A 17,111-nucleotide genomic window follows, 5' to 3' on the forward strand; every position below is an offset into this window, starting at 1 on the left:
ATTAAGCATCTGCCTTCGGCTCAGGTCGTGATCCCAGGGTCCTGGGATCAAGCCGTGCATTGGGCTCCCTGCTCAGTAGGTTGCCTGCTTCTCTCTCTCCCACTCCTCCTGCCTGTGTTCCCTCTCTCACTGTCTCTCTCTGTCAAATAAATAAATGAAACCTTTTTTAAAAATAAATAAATAGATAAAAATAAAAGGCACCACAAGACAAATCACACCTTGTAATTATAGTAATCAGACTCACTCACTCAACAGCCAGCATTCGATGGCACAGCATTACAATATTGTAGTGTGGTCCATGCTCATTACACAGAATTTTAAGCAGAATATTCCGGAATTTTATACAGAAATGAAACCCTTTAGTAATGGCAAAATAAGAGAGCATAAACAGTTACAAATATTGTATCTTCTCGTTATTATGTAATTTTAAGTGCTTACAAACATCTTTTATTTTTCCTGAATTGGCACTCATGCAAAACAGATCACTACCACCTCATCATCCCCAGTTGGTGACCAAGAGCCTCTCAGATGACAAGGATCTAGATATACCAAGACTATTTAGTAACAAGAGGTAGGTGGCAAACACATTTCAAGGCAAGACACTAATAGGACCAAGGACAAAAGTGCAGATCCCAGGTCCACAGTGTTTACAGAAGTATCAGTGGATTCCACCCTAGGTGGTTCTGAAGAGCAAATCTATTCACTAAAACATAAGTTCAAGGTCAAGGATCTTTTCCCCCTATTTTATTCACTGATACAGGAAACACCTAGCCAAGTTCCTGTTGGGCCTCAATAAATGTGTAGAATGAATAAAGTAAGAATAGAAAAAAAATCATCTTACATGCTACAGTGACATTAAGTGGTATTAATTAATACCAGTTCATTGTTCAGATTCATTTAATTGTATCTTTATATAGAACTGAATGTTTTTTAAAATACTTTCATGTTTATTCAGTGATCAATAACAAAATATTAACTTCCTAATGGATGTGTGAACTGTTGTTACAGTACAAGGAATAATGGGGAAACTTTACAGATGAGAGTACAATGGTACAGAGACAAAGGGGGCTACAAATAAAGTAAAATAAACAAAGCTGCCTGAGAGATCCCAACAGGGGAGGGAAAGATCCAGCACCTGAGCAGCAGGGTAGAACGACTAAGCACCAGAAGACTATCTTCTCACACAGCACTTAGCACAAACATAACTTAGAATTCCTGGAGTTATTAATGTTTCTGTATGTATCCACCACTAAATCACAAGCTCCGGGGAGCTCAGGTCTCATGTGTCTTGTTCACCACTGTGTTCCCAGCACCAGGCACATATTTATATTCCATAAATATTTGTTAAATGGAAAAGAAGAAAGAGTCTGAGCTAATGATCTTGCAGGTAGAAACAGCCCTCATAAAAAAGAGGCTTAAGCTGTCAACATGGGACAAAATTTTGCCTTTACTACCAGATTTGCTAAAGAGGCAGATATGAACATCCCACCAACGGAGGCTCTGAAATTCAGGATATCCTTTCTCCAAAAGACGGTGAGAAACTGTTCACATCACTTGGATAAGAGACATGAGGAGCTGTGCTCTCTGGAAACTCAAAATAAATCAGGCCTTTCCCTGGTTGTTTAACAACAAATGGAAAGAAAATGGGTCAAAGTACCTTTCTGCACCCCATCACTCTTCAGCCCCCACCTCAAAGCCCTTCAGTGAATAAGGACAAATGCATCTTCCAATGAGGTCTTCCTCCAGTTGCGATCCTGAAAGATTCTGCACTTTCCAGGACCTTCTATTGGCAAAAAAAGGTGCATTTCAGCATGGCACACTTACTACGCCAGGGTCTCCTGGCGATGCTGAGTCTTCTGGTGCCGATTAAGGATGGATCTCTGGTTGAAGCTCCTCCCGCAGGCAGGACAGTGGTAGGGCTTCTCCCCGGTGTGGATCCTCTGGTGTCTGACCAACCGTTCCCCTTTACTGAACCGCTTCCCACACACCTGACACCCGTACGGCTTCTCGCCTGTGTGGGCTCGCCGGTGCACAGCCAGGTTTGCATTCCTGCTGAAGCTCTTGCCGCACTCACAGGTGTAGGGCTTTTCCCCCGTGTGAGTTCTCCGATGCACCTGCAGATGCTGTCTCCGGGTGAAGCTTTTCCAGCAGTCACCACACTTGTAGGGCTTCTCCCCCGTGTGACTCCTCTGGTGGACCTCGAGGTGGTGCCTCTGGCTGAAGGTTTTCCAGCACTCGCTGCACACATAAGGTCTCTTTCCCAGATGTGTTCTCTGGTGCTTCATGAGGTACTCTCTCAAGGTGAACCCCTTCCCACATTCGACACACCCATAGGATTTCTCTTCTTCATGAGTTCGCTGGTGTCTGACAAGATTTGAGCTCCGACTGAAGCCTTTTCCACACTCAGGGCACTGAAAAGGCTTCCAGAAGGAGCTGTGGGTCTTGAGGTCATCCGGCAGGGGTATGACACCCTGCTGAGACGGCGGCAGCCCAGGCATGTTTCCCACAGAACTACTGGGCTCCTGCTCACAGGTTCTTCCAAGCTCAGGGCTCTGAAGAGTGGCGTCCCCAAACCTCTCTGATGTCACCCGAACAAGCGCCCCTTTGAGGTCTGACTGCTGGGTTTTAGCCTCCTTTTCCTTGCTCCCAATGCCTACAGGACAAAGGAGATACAAGCTGATTCTACAGGAACTATGAAAGTACATTTATACGTTAGAATCTGGCTCCTAAGGGTGTCCCCCTCACAATTCATTCTTTTTCCCTCTGACTGAAAACCTCAATACAGTTTCCTTTCATTGACTCTAAAACCAGACTTTGCTCTACTTTTCGCCATCTGTTTCTGTTTGTGTCCCTAACCCCCCAAATTCATAGGTTGAAGCCCTGTACCCCAATGTGATGCTACCAGGAGACGGGGTGTTTGGGAAGTAATAAGGTACAGTCATGAGGGTGGAGCCCTCCATGGGATTAGCGTCCCTGAAAGAAAATGAGAGAAACCAGAGTGCTTTACACAGAGGTTATGTAAGCATGATTCCTCACGATGGGATTAGTGCCCTTGTGAAGAGGCAGAATCACAAGATGGATCCCTCAATTGTCCACCCTGTGAAGACAGTGAGGTGGCAGCTGGCCGCAAGCGAGGAAGAGGGCACTCTCCAGACACTTAATCTACAGGAACCTTGATCTTGAGCTTCCAGAATGCTGAGAAATAAATGTCTGTTGTTTAAGCCACACAGTCTATAATATTCTACTATAGCAACCCAAGACAAGATGATCTCTGTACCTTTTTACAGAATACTCTGCCAAACTTTAACACCCACTCACTTAACTTTCTACTAACTCGGACTTTCATTTCCTTCTAAATCTAATTCAGTGATTTCCTTGAAGAAACATGCACTGCTTGCTCTCTTCAGCTAATATATACTGATCAATATATATCAATATATATATAATATATACTGATCAAGCACTTTGCTTATCCTACACTTATTTATTTTTAAAGATTTTATTTATTTATTTGACAGACAGAGATCACAAGTAGGCAGAGAGGCAGGCAGAGAGGGAGAGAGGAGGAAGCAGGCTCGCCACTGAGCAGAGAGCCAGATGCGGGACTCGATCCCAGGACCCCAAGATCATGACCTGAGCCGAAGGCAGAGGCCCCAACCCACTGAGCCATCCAGGCGCCCCTATCCTACACTTATTTATACACAATCTTACTGAAAATGATATTTTACATCCATCAAGGTGTCCTGCCTTCCCTAGAGATTATAAACCTGTTCCTGGGATGAACTACTTGGAGTTCTACATATCCTCCCTACACTTGCTCAGCAAGTAGTCCCTGCTCAAACTGCTTCCTCTGCGCCCAGATCTTACTAATCTAGGTCTCCTAGGAGCCTGGCACAGGCCTACCAGCTGCTGGATGAATGAATGAACCCACTCTGTCACTGACTTCGGCCAGACTGAAATGCCTGTGAATGCTACTGAAATGCCTCAACCCTTCTCAGTGTCCTTCCTCTGATCCCTCTCTAACTCTCTCTAAATTTAAACAGAACAAATATTTATAGAAGAGGAGGAAGATGGAAAAAAAAAAAAAAAAAAAAAAGGGAAGGCTCTAGGGAGCAAAGGAGCCAAGAGAGCAAAAAAAAAAAAGACAATGGGCGCCTGGCTGGCTCAGTCCATGGAGCGTGCGACTCTTAATCTCAGGGTCGTAAATTCGAGCCCCACACCAGGTGTAGAGATCACTTAAAAGTAAAATTTTTAAAAAGAGAAAGAGGGGCGCCTGGGTGGCTCAGTGGGTTAAAGCCTCTGCCTTCAGCTCAGGTCATGATCTCAGGATCCTGGGATCGAGTCCCCGCATCGGGCTCTCTGCTCAGCAGGGAGTCTGCTTCCTCCTCTCTCTCTGCCTACTTGTGATCTCTGTCAAATAAATAAATAAAATCTTAAAAAAAAAAAAAAAAAGAGAGAAAGAGAGAGAGACAACAAGCAGAACTTAGGAATGGGAAGGGTCCTTTCAGGTGAGGCTGTTAAAACACAGAAAGAAAAATCTCGCATGCCTCTGGACCTAAACAAAGATGAAGGACACCAGTGTCACCTCAGATGGATTCTTTCATAAACTTTCCAGGGAATACAACTGCACAAAACATAACTGTAGAGTTCCAATTTTCATAATGAATATAACCATGTAAACAGCATCCAACTCAAGAAACATTACCAGCATCCAGAAAGCCCTCTCCCATACCCTCCAGTGACTATATTCTGCCCACCAGACAAACATGCTATCCGGACTTTGATCACCGTAAAGTGCTTTTGCCTGGTCTTGAACTTTATGCACTGGATCCACATATTGCTTCTAGCTGCTTCTGCTCATTATTATGCTTTTAGGATTCACCCACATGGTGGAACATAGCTATAATTACACTTTTTTTTTTTTTTTTTTTTGCTGTTGGTAGTATATGCTTTTACACTGTCAAGAATATATTGAAATCTCTTTATTAACTTGGCTGATGTTCATTTGGGTAGTTTCCAGTTTTGAGGCGTTATGAATAATAAAACTGAAACTAAATGCAAAGCACAAGCTTTACCTGGACCCTGAGGAGATGCGAGTATGTGCCAGGTATTACCTAGCATGGAATTCTGATTTCTCAGGCCCAATCCTACATACCTGTGAATGCAGGAGCCATAGGTAAATGGGACTAAATCCCAGGACGATCTGAAGGTGGAGACAGCTGGTAGATACTATGGGTGGGAAATGGACCTTGGCCCACCCAGACTCAGCATAAACACTTAAGGAAGTGCTGCGGTTGTTTGAAACAATGGGAAGAGGACAAGCATACAGCCAGACTCTCTAGAACAATGAGAATGGCCAAGGACACATAAAAACCCTCTGGGAACAGGAGGAGAACAGAATACTTCCAGCACATGGCAAGATCACTGGTAGAATTTCATCCCAAGGGGGATCAAGGTGCTGAAATACTAGTACCACCATCTGGGCCACTGCACGAGCTCCTGCACTGCACAGTTATGTCTGGGGGTTTCCACATCCTCTACTGTTACAGAAGTCTTACATCTCTTTGTAACGTATGCTGGTAGCCTTTGGCCACTCACATCACTACCATGGCGTGACAACCCTGTCCTGGACCCAAGTCTCCTAAGTCCCTCCTCTAGTGCCCCTTACGCTACTCCATAATGACCATTATTATATACACCTGGGCTCTTCACCTGAACTGCTAAGATCACAGAGGCAAGCACCTTTAAGGCAGAATGTTGACCACATAAAATGCCAAATAAACATTTTTGAGCCAATAAATACATGCTGACTCAAAAAAAATTTGCACAACCAATAAAAATATCTGACACTACTATATTCACCAAATATTAATCCTCACAACACCGTGAGATTTCTATAGACATTCCCATTTTGCGACTGAAAACCAGAGGCCTGAAAAGGTCACCTGTGATGCCCCAGGTCACAATCAGTAAGTGATGGAGCCAGGATGGGTTTACATGTGCTAAAGAAGTAGAGTGATACTCTGCTCGCTCTGTGACACAGGCCCACATGGACCTCTCTGGTTTCTAACATCCTTCTGTCCAAGTTCCTGCCATCCTCTGTACACACATCTCGTGCTCCAAAGGCTTCCATGCCGTTAGTCCAGCCCCAAAACAAAGCTGCTAAGGTGGAGCCAACACCCAGGGGGGCACTCAATAAATCTCTGCCAAGTAAACAAGATCAGAGGGTCATCTTTTGCTCCTCTTCTGCTCTCAAGCCTGGGTACTCTTCAGTCACACAGTAGGTGCTCCAGGAGTCCTAATGAGCAGCCACTCTCATCACGGCCAGAGTAACTACCTTGCCTCCTTGACTGCTCCTGTCCTGACAGGAAAACACGTGGCCAGCTCCTTAAACCTGGGTCCACTCTCTTTCCTTGGACCCATTTACTCATCTTCTGTCAGTAGTTCTAAAATCCAGGGCAAGGGTAAGTACCCTGACCTGTAGCTTTCAAAATTCCTCAGTTTCTTACCTTTGGAACGGAAACAGCCTTACCTGGAGCTGAGACCCCACAGTCTCGGGGTTCCACATATTCCCCAAAGCAGTCTATCTGGGCTGGGGTCACATGCCTCCATTCCTCCTCGGGAAAAGCCAAGGCCATATCTTTAAATGTCCCCAACCCCTGAAACAACAGAAGACTGCTATGGATAGAGAAATAATCCCAAGGTAGGAAGAGTCTAAAAGCAGGAGAGAACACAGGGGACAACACTCTAGGGAAGAATGGAGCAAGAAGACCAAAGGAACTGGGTCACTAGTGCTCTCAGGAGCAAAAAGGCCTACCTCTCAACAGTTTAATGACAGGAAAGTAATGGACTCGTCTGAGCCACTGTATTTCTAAGTCTCTGCTGCAGCCACTAAGCTTATACCCTCACAACCACAGAACCCAATTTCCATTTTTCAAATGCTTCAGAGCTGCTATTTATCCCCTCATCTAAAGCCTAGTGGTTTCTATCCATAAGGTCTTCCTCCTCACGATTAAAAGAGTAATCCTGAGTCAATCGGGGGAAAAAAAAAAGTCACAGAGCCGTAAAAGCAAGTGTATTAAGCCTTATGCCTGGACCCTAAGGCATAAGGCTCACCTCAAGTTAACAACTGAGAATGATAAAGTGGAGAAAACAAACCTGTCACAACCGTCAGAACAAGAAAGGTGAAATAATTCAACTTGTGGATAGCACTTTGTTGTGCAGAGAAACCTTAAGGAAAGTGAACCTCACTCAAAACAACGTCACGGTCCCCAAGGGGAGAGGTACAACTCACCTGGGATCCAGCTGTAAGGAACCCAGCTGCCATCTCTTGGTCTCTGGTGTTCACTGAAGGGAGGCCAGGACCAGCCTGAAGAACTGGCAGAGCTAAGCAAAGGGTAAAAAGCATAAGAAAGATTAGCGCTGTCTTGCAGTTAACTTGTTCAAAGGTGTCCACTGCCTGACACACAGAATCCTAGGAAACTTAAAGCTGGGTGCGGGTACAGCCTATCCTGCTCTCCACTGGGAAGACAATCCCAACCCAATATGCCCTGCCCCTGAAGGCCAGCCAAGCTCCCTGGTCACACTCTGGCAATAAGCCCCTTTGAGATTCACTAACACAATGAAGTCATAAATTACTTTCAGGGATATGGTCTATCTGCCCACTTAAAAAATATCCCTACATGTCACCTGCATATTTATAGGAGGTTTCTAGAAAGGGATGTGAGGGAAAAGAGAAGAAAAGAAATGGTAAGAGAACACAATCCCAGGTACCCCCTGCAGAAATCAGAGAATCAAGATACAGAAAACGATTTCACTTCATCTGTTTCCTACTAAAGTCAAGGAAGTAACCAGGAAAAATCAGAATTACAGCCCACAGGTCACTTCATTTAACAACTGCTGGGCTTATAAAGGATAGGATCACAAAGCACGGTTTTCTATGTCCTTACTTTACTGTTTGCATCTTACCCTGTTCCTGGAAGGCTTGTGTCCCAGCTCCAGGGTCCTGACTGAGTTGCTCCTCAGTGCCTTGGTCTAGGCCTTGAACTCCTTCCCCATGGGGCATCCCCCACTCGGGCTTGATCTCCACCGGCCCCAGGTGCACACCCGGTTCCCAAGGGCCTCTGCCAAGTGCTGTCTCCTGCTGCTCTCCCTGCACATGGCACGGAACCTAAGGACAGTCCCCAACACCTATTAGAATGAGGCCTGGGGGAGGAATCTGAATTAAAACCTAAAAAGAAAACCAAGAAAAGAACCATTCCAGCTGCAAGGGAGGGGAAGAAAAAGCTGGCTAGGTTCTTTCACAGGATGTGGGTAAGAAGGCTATGAGCAACTGTTATATGTCCATGCCATTCTGCAAGGGTCCCTCTGGCCTGACAGAATTCCACCATGCATAATGTCAGAGAGGCTAAATATTGTTTGGTTGAGAACTTTAGCCCAAAACACTCCCTACTAGGAAAAAAAAATCCCCCAATTACAAATGCTAAAAGTAAAAAATACAAGCCCTGATTCCATAGTGAATTACCTAGTGAGAAAAACTAGCTCTAAAAATAGCAAGAAAAATCAGGACAACTCATATTGAGATACACTCATAAAAACAGGCCCCTTTGGGTCTACTTTTAAGCTTCTGGGCTGGGAGTAAAAAAATAATTCTTAGGATTATGGAGGAAGTCTGGGGTAACTACAGCAGGAAAAGAAAGATGAAGTTAAGAAAGACAGTTACTTGCAAGCAAAACAGTAATGTTAAGTCCTGCTCTCTTCATTCCCAGACAATAATCAGGTGATTATACCAAAGAGTCACAGACACTGGCCAAACTCCCAAGGAAGTATCTAAGATGCAGTTGCCTGGTGTCACCAGAACACCACCATAGAATCACTGATGTGAGCCACTTAAGTTGATATTCCAGATGTGGAAAATGCACTGTGCAGACCATGCTTCTTAGTAAGAATATTCACCCAACTGGAATTCTCTGCATTCTCACATGCATCCTGCCCAAAGAGGAATGAGTCGAGGAACCTTAAAAGTAAGGCTCTTTAGGCCTGAGGCTCACAAGGGAAATATGGCCAGGCCGCTGTCCTGATGACCAAAAAAGGAAGCTAACAGCCCTTCTACAAGCCCTGCACCTTCCCTGAGAATGGATTTTCTTGCTGAAAAGTCCACTGCCCTCCAGAAAGTACTTCAGGGAGTCTGGGAGCAGAGGAAGGAGACTGTATACCTCATCGACTCCCACTGCTTCCTCAAACCTTTCAATTCTTTAAATCTCCCCTTCCCACACCAATGAAACAAGACCCAGATTCCCCCTTCTCACCCACCGCCTTGGCCTCCAATGTTCTCTCTGTGAAGTCTTCCACCATGGCCACAAGAGCCTTGCCACTCTCCAGGCCATGCTCCCGAATCCAGGCATAGAACTCCCGAGGCAGGATGGTCAGGAACTGCTCCAGCACCAGCAGCTCCAAGATCTGCTCCTTGGTGTGCAGCTCAGGCCTCAACCACTGGCGACAGAGTTCCTGGAGTTCCCTGAGGGCTTCCTGGGGACCAGCTGCCTCCTGGTAGCGGAACTGCCGAAACCTCAGACGAAAAGTCTCTGGACTAGGGTCCTCCCTTCCCCTGCCCCATGGCAACTCTTTCTCCAGCTTTACCACAGGAACACCCATCGGCTGCTGAGGGTCTTCTGCCATCCCTGGACGCTCCTTAAGCATCTTCACACCCTCCCAGAAGACTGAGTGTCTGCTGGGAAGGCCAGACAAACAATAATGGAAGCATAAATGAGAAAAAGGAAAAGTCAGTCCATCCCAGTTCTGTGCCTACCATCAATGGCTCTTCTGCTAGAGAACATGACAATTACTTTCAAAAAACTGAACATATATCCTGAAAATTACATCAATTCAATTCAGTAAGTATATGCTAACTACCTAGTATGTGCAGAAAAATGTAGAGACTTTACTTTATGCCCACAAACACTGCAGGATCTCATTAGGGAAATAACACTAAAATCAGAGAATATAAAATAGGTTATAATTAGATCAGTCACACAGACCTACTCTTCCAAAGGTGTAATACATTTTCAGTAAATGTATATGCCAAACCTGCAAAAACTAGAAATATAATACAGATGGGGTGCCTGGGTGGCTCAGTCGGTTGAGCATCTGCCTCCAGTTCCAGTCATGATCTTGGAGTCCTGGGATCAAGCCCTATATAAGGCTCTCTGCTCAGCAGGGAGTCTGCTTCTCCATCTCCCTCTGTGTTCTCTCTCCCTCTCTCTCAAATAAATAAATAAAATCTTAAAATATATATATATATATAAAATATAGAACAAGACAAACACGGCACTTACCCTTTGATACTCATATACTAGCACAGCAGAGAGAAAAAAATATATACACGCAAATAAATTAAAATTATAAATGGAGATAAGTTCTCAAAACGAAATATGTACGGTGCTCTGTTAATGGAGGATGAACAACTTGAAGAACAATTTTCTGAAAATATGACATGTAGGCTGAGACCCAAAGGATGAGAATGAATCAGTCATTCAGATTTTCCCAGGCACAAGGACTGAGACCAGAAATTACTCTGAGATTATCTGAGAACAAGCCAAAGTGCAGTATGGCTTCTGCAGAGTTAAGTGAGTGACTGTACGAGAAGAGGCGGCAGAGGCAGGCAGAACCAGATGATCCAGGAATTGGGACACACTAAAAATTATGAGTTAATCTTACTTTAGCAGGGAGCCGCATGTTTTATAAAGGTCATTTTGCAAGGCACCTGGGTAGCTCAGCCGATTAAGTGGCTACCTTCGGCTCAGGTCTGATCTCAGGGTCCTGGGATCGAGTCCCATGTCAGGCTCCCTGCTCAGTAGAGTGCATACTTCTCCCTCTCCCTCTGCCTACTTGTGCTCTCTCTCTGTGAGTCAAATAAATAAATAAAATCTTTAAAAAAAAAAAAAAAAAAAGGTTATTTTGCCTGTGGTATGTCAATGGACTATAGTTTAGAGGGAACAAGAAGGGAAGCAGCACTTACAGTGGTCCAAGCAGGAGAGGCTCAAGATGGTGACAAAGCAGTCAGTCAAGACATATTCTGGAGGTAAAACCAATAGACTTGCTAGTGGCTTGGATGTGACCGTGTGCTCAGCCTAAAGAAAACAACAGAGTGACACATATATTATCATTGTAATTGATCAAAAGATTTTTAACTTCTGGGACGCCTCAGTGGCTCAGTCAGTTAAGGACAGACTCTTGATTTCCCTCAGGTCATGATCTCAGGGTCCTGGGATCCAGCACTGCTTTGTGTTCTCACGCAGCACATGGTCTGCTTCAGGATTCTCTCCCTCTCCCTCTGCCCCTCCACCCCCTGCTTTCTCTCTCTCAAATTTAAAAAAAAAAAAAAAAAATTAAGATTTTTAACTCCTGTAGGCTCTACCAGGTAGAGAGCCTGTGAGCACACACTCTCATTCAATACCATTTAATAATCATTCTGTATAAGGAGTATTACTCCCCCTACTTTTCAAATGAAGAAACTGGAGCTGTAAGAGGTTAGATGGCCAAGGTCGGCCTCCCAAAAGATAGGGTGCAGATAAACCACAGGGGGAGCCAAAATGAGAGAAAGGTTAATGTTGGTTCAAGTACTCATGAAAAAAGAAGGGTCTTATACTAGACTGGGTGAGTACTATTCAATTTCATGACGGGTTCGGGTTGGGGGTGCACGGTACCCAGGCTGGGGAGACAGACTTGGGAGTCGAAAGTGGGGAAGGGGCTGGGTTTTTAGAGAAGGGAAAGATCACTCTTAACCCACAGAGAATAATCAACCTGGCAGGAGGTACTTCCAAAACTTCTTAATATCCTATTGGGTGCTCTGCACTTATACACCCTTCTTAAGCCCATTTTTCATTTTCAGTCCATTCATTTTTCTCTGCTGCACTACGAGAGATTTCTCTCGCCACCTCCCAGCTACTGCATGTACTCACTCCCATTCACTCCCCTGCTGAAATTAGGGCGCTACAGCGTAAATGTATACCAGCGTGTCTCCGACTACCAGACTCCCTGAAGGCGCGCAAGGTCCTTATTCATCCTTCATCCCTGGCCCTTCACGAAGAGAAGGCTTGAAAGAGAAGCTATTCTTTACGTGAGCGTCCCACGTCTTGATCTAAAATGGCTACTTTTAATTTTCTGAGAGGGCCGCGCTGGTTCCAGGTCTCGAGTTCGCGGACGCCCCGAGCGCTGAGGTAACCCTGGCCAGGCGGGCCCAAGTCCGCTCCCACCTGAGCCCCTGCGTCCCGCCCCACCAAGGCCTCTATGCCGCGGGAGGTTACTCCGGGGAGACGCGCCGCCCGCTGCCTCAGCCCCGCCGCCGCCACCGCAGCGGCCCCGAAACGCTGCCCCGCGGCCGCCTCAGCCCGCAACGGCCCCGAAATCCTGCCCCGCCGCCGCGGCCGTCTTCGCCCGCCGCCCCGCGTCGCCCCAACCCAACACTCACCCGCAGCCCCTCAGCAACGCCTGCCAGGCCCGAGCGCTCAGAGGACCGGATGTGGGCCGCGGACGCTGTCAGATAGGTGCGTGAGGAAAGAGCCCCCTTCCGTTTCCTCTCTAGGACTCCCGGAGGTCGGGGAGTCTCTATGGTCGCCGGTGCACTGGGCCTGTCCGGGCCGACTGAGCGTCTGTTCCCAGGCTAACTCGTGCGGTAGAGGCTCGAGGTCCTCACGGTCGTCAGGTCTTTTGGCGCCTCCGCGCTTTGGCATCTGCTTTCCCTTCGTGAGAAGGTCCCTCCGGACACACTACTGGACATGAATCCTCTTTCAGCGGGCTTAATAGGCCAAAACGTGCTTATTCTGCGCTTCTTGTACTTTGTGCGAGTTGCAGGGGCCGAGGGTGACGGAGGGAAGCACCGAATTCTATAGGTTCGCATTAGAGGGGCCTCCCCCCGAGTAGTTGGAAGGAGGGAGTCAGGGAAGACTTCCTGGAGGAGGGGAACCTCAGCTCAGATTTGAAGGGTGAGTTGTTGTTTTTTTTTAAGATTTTTTTATTTATTCATTTGACAGATAGAGATCACAAGTAGGTAGAGAGACAGGCAGAGAGAGAGGAGGAAGCAGGCTCCCCGCTGAGCAGAGAGCCCTATGTGGGGCTCGATCCCAGGACCCTGGGATCATGACCTGAGCCGAAGGCAGAGGCTTTAACCCACTGAGCCACCCAGGCGCCCCTGAAGGGTGAGTTTTTAAAAAGTGAGGTGAGTGTCCCCAGTGAGTGGGGAGGGGTTGACGGCATTCCCACACCACCTGGGCCACTGGAGCAGACGGTTAAACTTGGTGTTTCAGCTGGTGAGCTAAAGGCAATGGGGAGCCATGGAAAGGTTTCAAGGCGGGAAGGGACACATTTTGCGAAGATGCTGCTGAGAACCCTTCAAGAAAGACCGAGCAAGAGGGGAGGGAGGTGGAGAAACGAGATGGCTGACTGTTGCGTAAAAAGAAGCTTAAGAAGCAGTCTAGGAGAGAGAGGATGGTACAGACCTGGGACAGTCCCTGAGACCAGAAATTGCCAAGAGGGATTCAACAGGAAACTTACTGGGGAAGTAACAGTGCCACGGTTTGAGGATTGATTGGATCTGGAGGATGAGAGAGAAGGTGAAATAATTTGGTAAATGGCCAAAGCCACATATATCGATAAGAATGAACATTTTAAAAGCAAACAACTTGTTGGTTATCTGAAAAGAGATAATGTTGGGTCCATACGTTATGACGCATTCGGGACCAAGTCCACTGGGCTCAGAGGATCACAGATTTTTTTTTATATTACAAATTATGTAATCAATCCACCTTGGGAATAGTGTTGGATAGCCTCCATCCGCTAACATGCACTCACATCTGAGAGTTATTAGACAACCTTGACATCCAGGGCCAAATGAAACTGCCTGATTGGCTCAGTCTATCTGGGAACACTGAGCTACTCCTAGTGATATCAAAAACTTTCCATCAGCTTGCCATGGAGAAGACACAGAGAAGAGAGCATTCTGGCAGAGGCAGGAGGAGATTGGATCGGATCACAGGTTTCCAGGGCAGCTTTGGAGAGGAATTGGGAAGAAAAGATTCAAAAAGATTCAAAGAGTAATGGTCTAGGTTAGGGCTCAGCAAACTTTTTCCACGAAAGGCCAGAAATAACTATCCTAAGTTTTGCTGGATGCATTTTCATATATTCTTCATTATTGCAATCCTGAAAAAATGTCAAAGCCATGTTTAGCTCACACCCAGCACTTTATTTGACACAAGGACTGTAGCTAGCTGACCCCTGAAGTAGATGGTTTTAAAATCATTCTACAGAGGTGTTTGAGGAGTTCATTCTTGGCCTCTTTCCCCAGTGATATTACCTGCTGAGAACGCACAGGACAATAATAGGCTTAAATAATGAAGTAAAAAACTGAAATATCTATTGTGATATTGAAATAATGTAAGAAAAAGCTGTAGGGGCACCTGGGTGGCTCAGTTGATTAAGCATTTGCCTTCCGCTCTGGGTCTTGGGATCAAGCCCCACACCCGGCTCCCTGCTCAGTGGGGAGCCTGCTTCTCCCTCTCCCTCACCCTCTCCCCCTGCGTGTGCTCTCTTTCTCTGCCCTCCCCCCGTTTGTGCTCTCTCCTCCTCTCTCTCTCTCTCTCAAATAAATAAAATCTTTTAGAAAAAAGCAAAAAATTGTGAGGTGAATGGAAAGATTGTCAAGCAACACTGAACACCCAAGTGAGATTGAAACCAAACAAGTGATAGACTCAAGCCACACAATTGTTTGTGCAATCTGGGGCAAATCTGCTTAAAATAAGCAGGTGGATTGATCTAATGTTGGGATTTGACATAGAGAATCCCAGAATGGAGGGAATGAGGACTCTGGTGGGAAAAGTTTATGTTGAGTGACCAGGAGTCTAAGCTGAGCAGAGCGGAGGGATGGAAACCAACAAGAATGGAAGAGCTGAGGAATCAGAGGTTGGGATGAGGCTGTGAAGCAGGTTCCAGAAATGTTATAGGCAAACTAAGCATAAAATGCATATCCTGTTTGTTTCCCATAAACAGAATCCTGCTATATTCTGTTCTGCACTTTGCTTTTATTCACTAAACAGCATCTCTTTCCGTGTTTACACATATCGATCTACCCCACTCTCTTTAACCAGCCGCATAGTGTTCCAGTGCATGGATTTGCCATGACTTATGGAGACTCTTGGTAGACTTTTAGGATGTTTCCAGCATTAAGATTTGCCAAAAATCTAGAATGAACATTGTTAAACATTCTTGCAAGTTTTATCAAAGGATAAATTCCATACATGGAATTGCTGGGTCTATGCATTTGGAATTATTTGCATTTGGAATTTTGTCAGCTACTGCCAAATTTTCCTGCAAGGAGTCTGCGCCAATTTCCATTCCCACTGACAATGGGCGATTAACATTCATTTCCCCACAATATCATCAACACTGGATGTTATCAAACTTTTCCATCTTTGCCAATCTGATGAGGGAAATAAATGATGCCACAATTTTTACCTCCATTTCTTAATTATAAGGAAAGTCAATCATTATTCCTGCCCACATTATTTACTTGTATTTCTTTTTCCGTGGACTAGCTATGTTTATCCTTCCCTCTGTTTCTGTTAGGTTATTTATCTCTTTCTTATTGACATATGTGTTTTTTGGACATTAAGACAATTGGCCCTTTTCCAAATGTCTTGCAAGTATTTTTCTATTTGTCTTTTTTTAAGATTTATTTACTTATTTGAGAGAGAGAGAGAGAGAAATAAAACAGGGGGAAGGGCAAAGGGAGAGGGACAGAGAGAATCCTCAAGCAGACTCCACACTGAGCACAGAGCCCAACTTGGGACTCAGTCCCAGGACCCTGAGATCATGACCTGACCTGAAACCAAGAGCCAGACGCTTAACCAACTGTGCTATCCAGGTGCCCCCCGCCATTTGTCTTTCTTCTTTTTTAAAGATTTTATTTATTTATTTGACAGAGAGAGATCTCAAGTAGGCAGAGAAGCAGGCAGAGGGAGAGGAGGAAGCAGGCTCCCTGCTGAGCAGAGAGTCCAATGTGGGGCTCGATCCCAGGACCCTGGGATCATGACCTGAGCCGAAGGCAGAGGCTTAACACACTGAGCCACCCAGGCACCCCGCCATTTGTCTTTCTTAATGAACTTCATGCATGACCAAAGATTGTATGTTTTATGTATTCAAATTCATTCATCCTTTTTTATTTTTTTAAGAGTTTATTTATTTATTTAAGAGAGAGTGTGTGCACGCACACACGCACAAGCCTGGGATGGGGCAGGGGGAGCTTGGAGGGGAAGGGGCAGAGGTAGAAGGAGAAGCAGACTCCACCTGAGCAGGGAGCCCAAGGCGGGCTCAAACCCAGGATCTGAGATCATGACCTGAGTGGAAGATAAATGGTTGAGCGACTGAGCCACTCAGATGCCCTTCATTTATTCTTTATTTTAAATCTCCGTGCCTTCCAAGGGCACCTGAGTGGCTCAGTCTATTAAGTGTCTGCCCCTGGCTCAGATCCTGATCCTGGGGTCCTGGGATCAAGCACTGTGTCAGGCTTCCTGATCAGTGGGGAATCTGCTTCTCCCTCTCCCTCTGCTTCTCCCCACTGCTCATGCTCTATCTCATTCTCTCTCTCTCACTCCCTCAAATAAATAAAATCTTTTAAAAAAAAAATCTATGCCTTCCATATTCCCAATGACTAGCAAGTTTCCCTCAACACCATTTGTTGAAGGCTCTATTTATCCCTGTATAAAGTTGCCTCTATGTTTGGACTCTTATTCTTTAATCTAGCTCCTATGTCCGGACCTGCCAAATTATTTAATAACCACAGATATATATTTATCTTTTATATTTGGAAGAGCTTTTCTACATCACTGGCCCTTTTTTCCCATGATGTGAAGAGAAGATTTTTTTTTTAATTTTTATTTATTTTGTCAGAAAGAGAGAGAGGGAGAGAGAGCAAGCACAGGCAGACAGAATGGCAGGCAGAGGCAGAGGGAGAAGCAGGCTCCCTGCCGAGCAAGGAACCCGATGTGGGACTCGATCCCAGGATGCTGGGATCATGACCTGAGCCGAAGGCAGCTGCTTAACCAACTGAGCCACCCAGG

The 17,111-nt window shown here is 45.7% G+C and overlaps 1 protein-coding gene across 2 annotated transcripts; it reads right to left on the reverse strand.

Annotated features, from left to right (window-relative positions):
• Window positions 1-206: 206 nt before the first annotated feature.
• Window positions 207-12,510, reverse strand: LOC111145599 (zinc finger and SCAN domain containing 25). 2 transcript variants are annotated; one of them, XM_022500606.1, is made up of 7 exons: window positions 12,470-12,510; window positions 11,018-11,129; window positions 9,313-9,727; window positions 7,969-8,170; window positions 7,295-7,386; window positions 6,533-6,659; window positions 207-2,653 (listed from the first exon to the last, which is right to left on the reverse strand). In XM_022500606.1, the coding sequence occupies exons 3-7, from the start codon at window positions 9,697-9,699 to the stop codon at window positions 1,824-1,826; spliced, it is 1,638 nt and encodes a 545-aa protein (XP_022356314.1). In that variant the 5' UTR covers window positions 9,700-9,727; window positions 11,018-11,129; window positions 12,470-12,510; the 3' UTR covers window positions 207-1,823. The 2 variants fall into 2 exon arrangements, with proteins under 2 accessions (XP_022356314.1, XP_022356315.1); XM_022500607.1 differs by lacking the exon at window positions 6,533-6,659 and having other exon boundaries at window positions 1,830-2,653.
• Window positions 12,511-17,111: the final 4,601 nt, after the last annotated feature.

The sequence above is a fragment of the Enhydra lutris genome, unplaced genomic scaffold (genome assembly GCF_002288905.1).
Source record: "Enhydra lutris kenyoni isolate GAN:26980312 unplaced genomic scaffold, ASM228890v2 scaffoldscaffold13, whole genome shotgun sequence".
NCBI classification, from domain to species: Eukaryota; Metazoa; Chordata; class Mammalia; order Carnivora; family Mustelidae; genus Enhydra; species Enhydra lutris.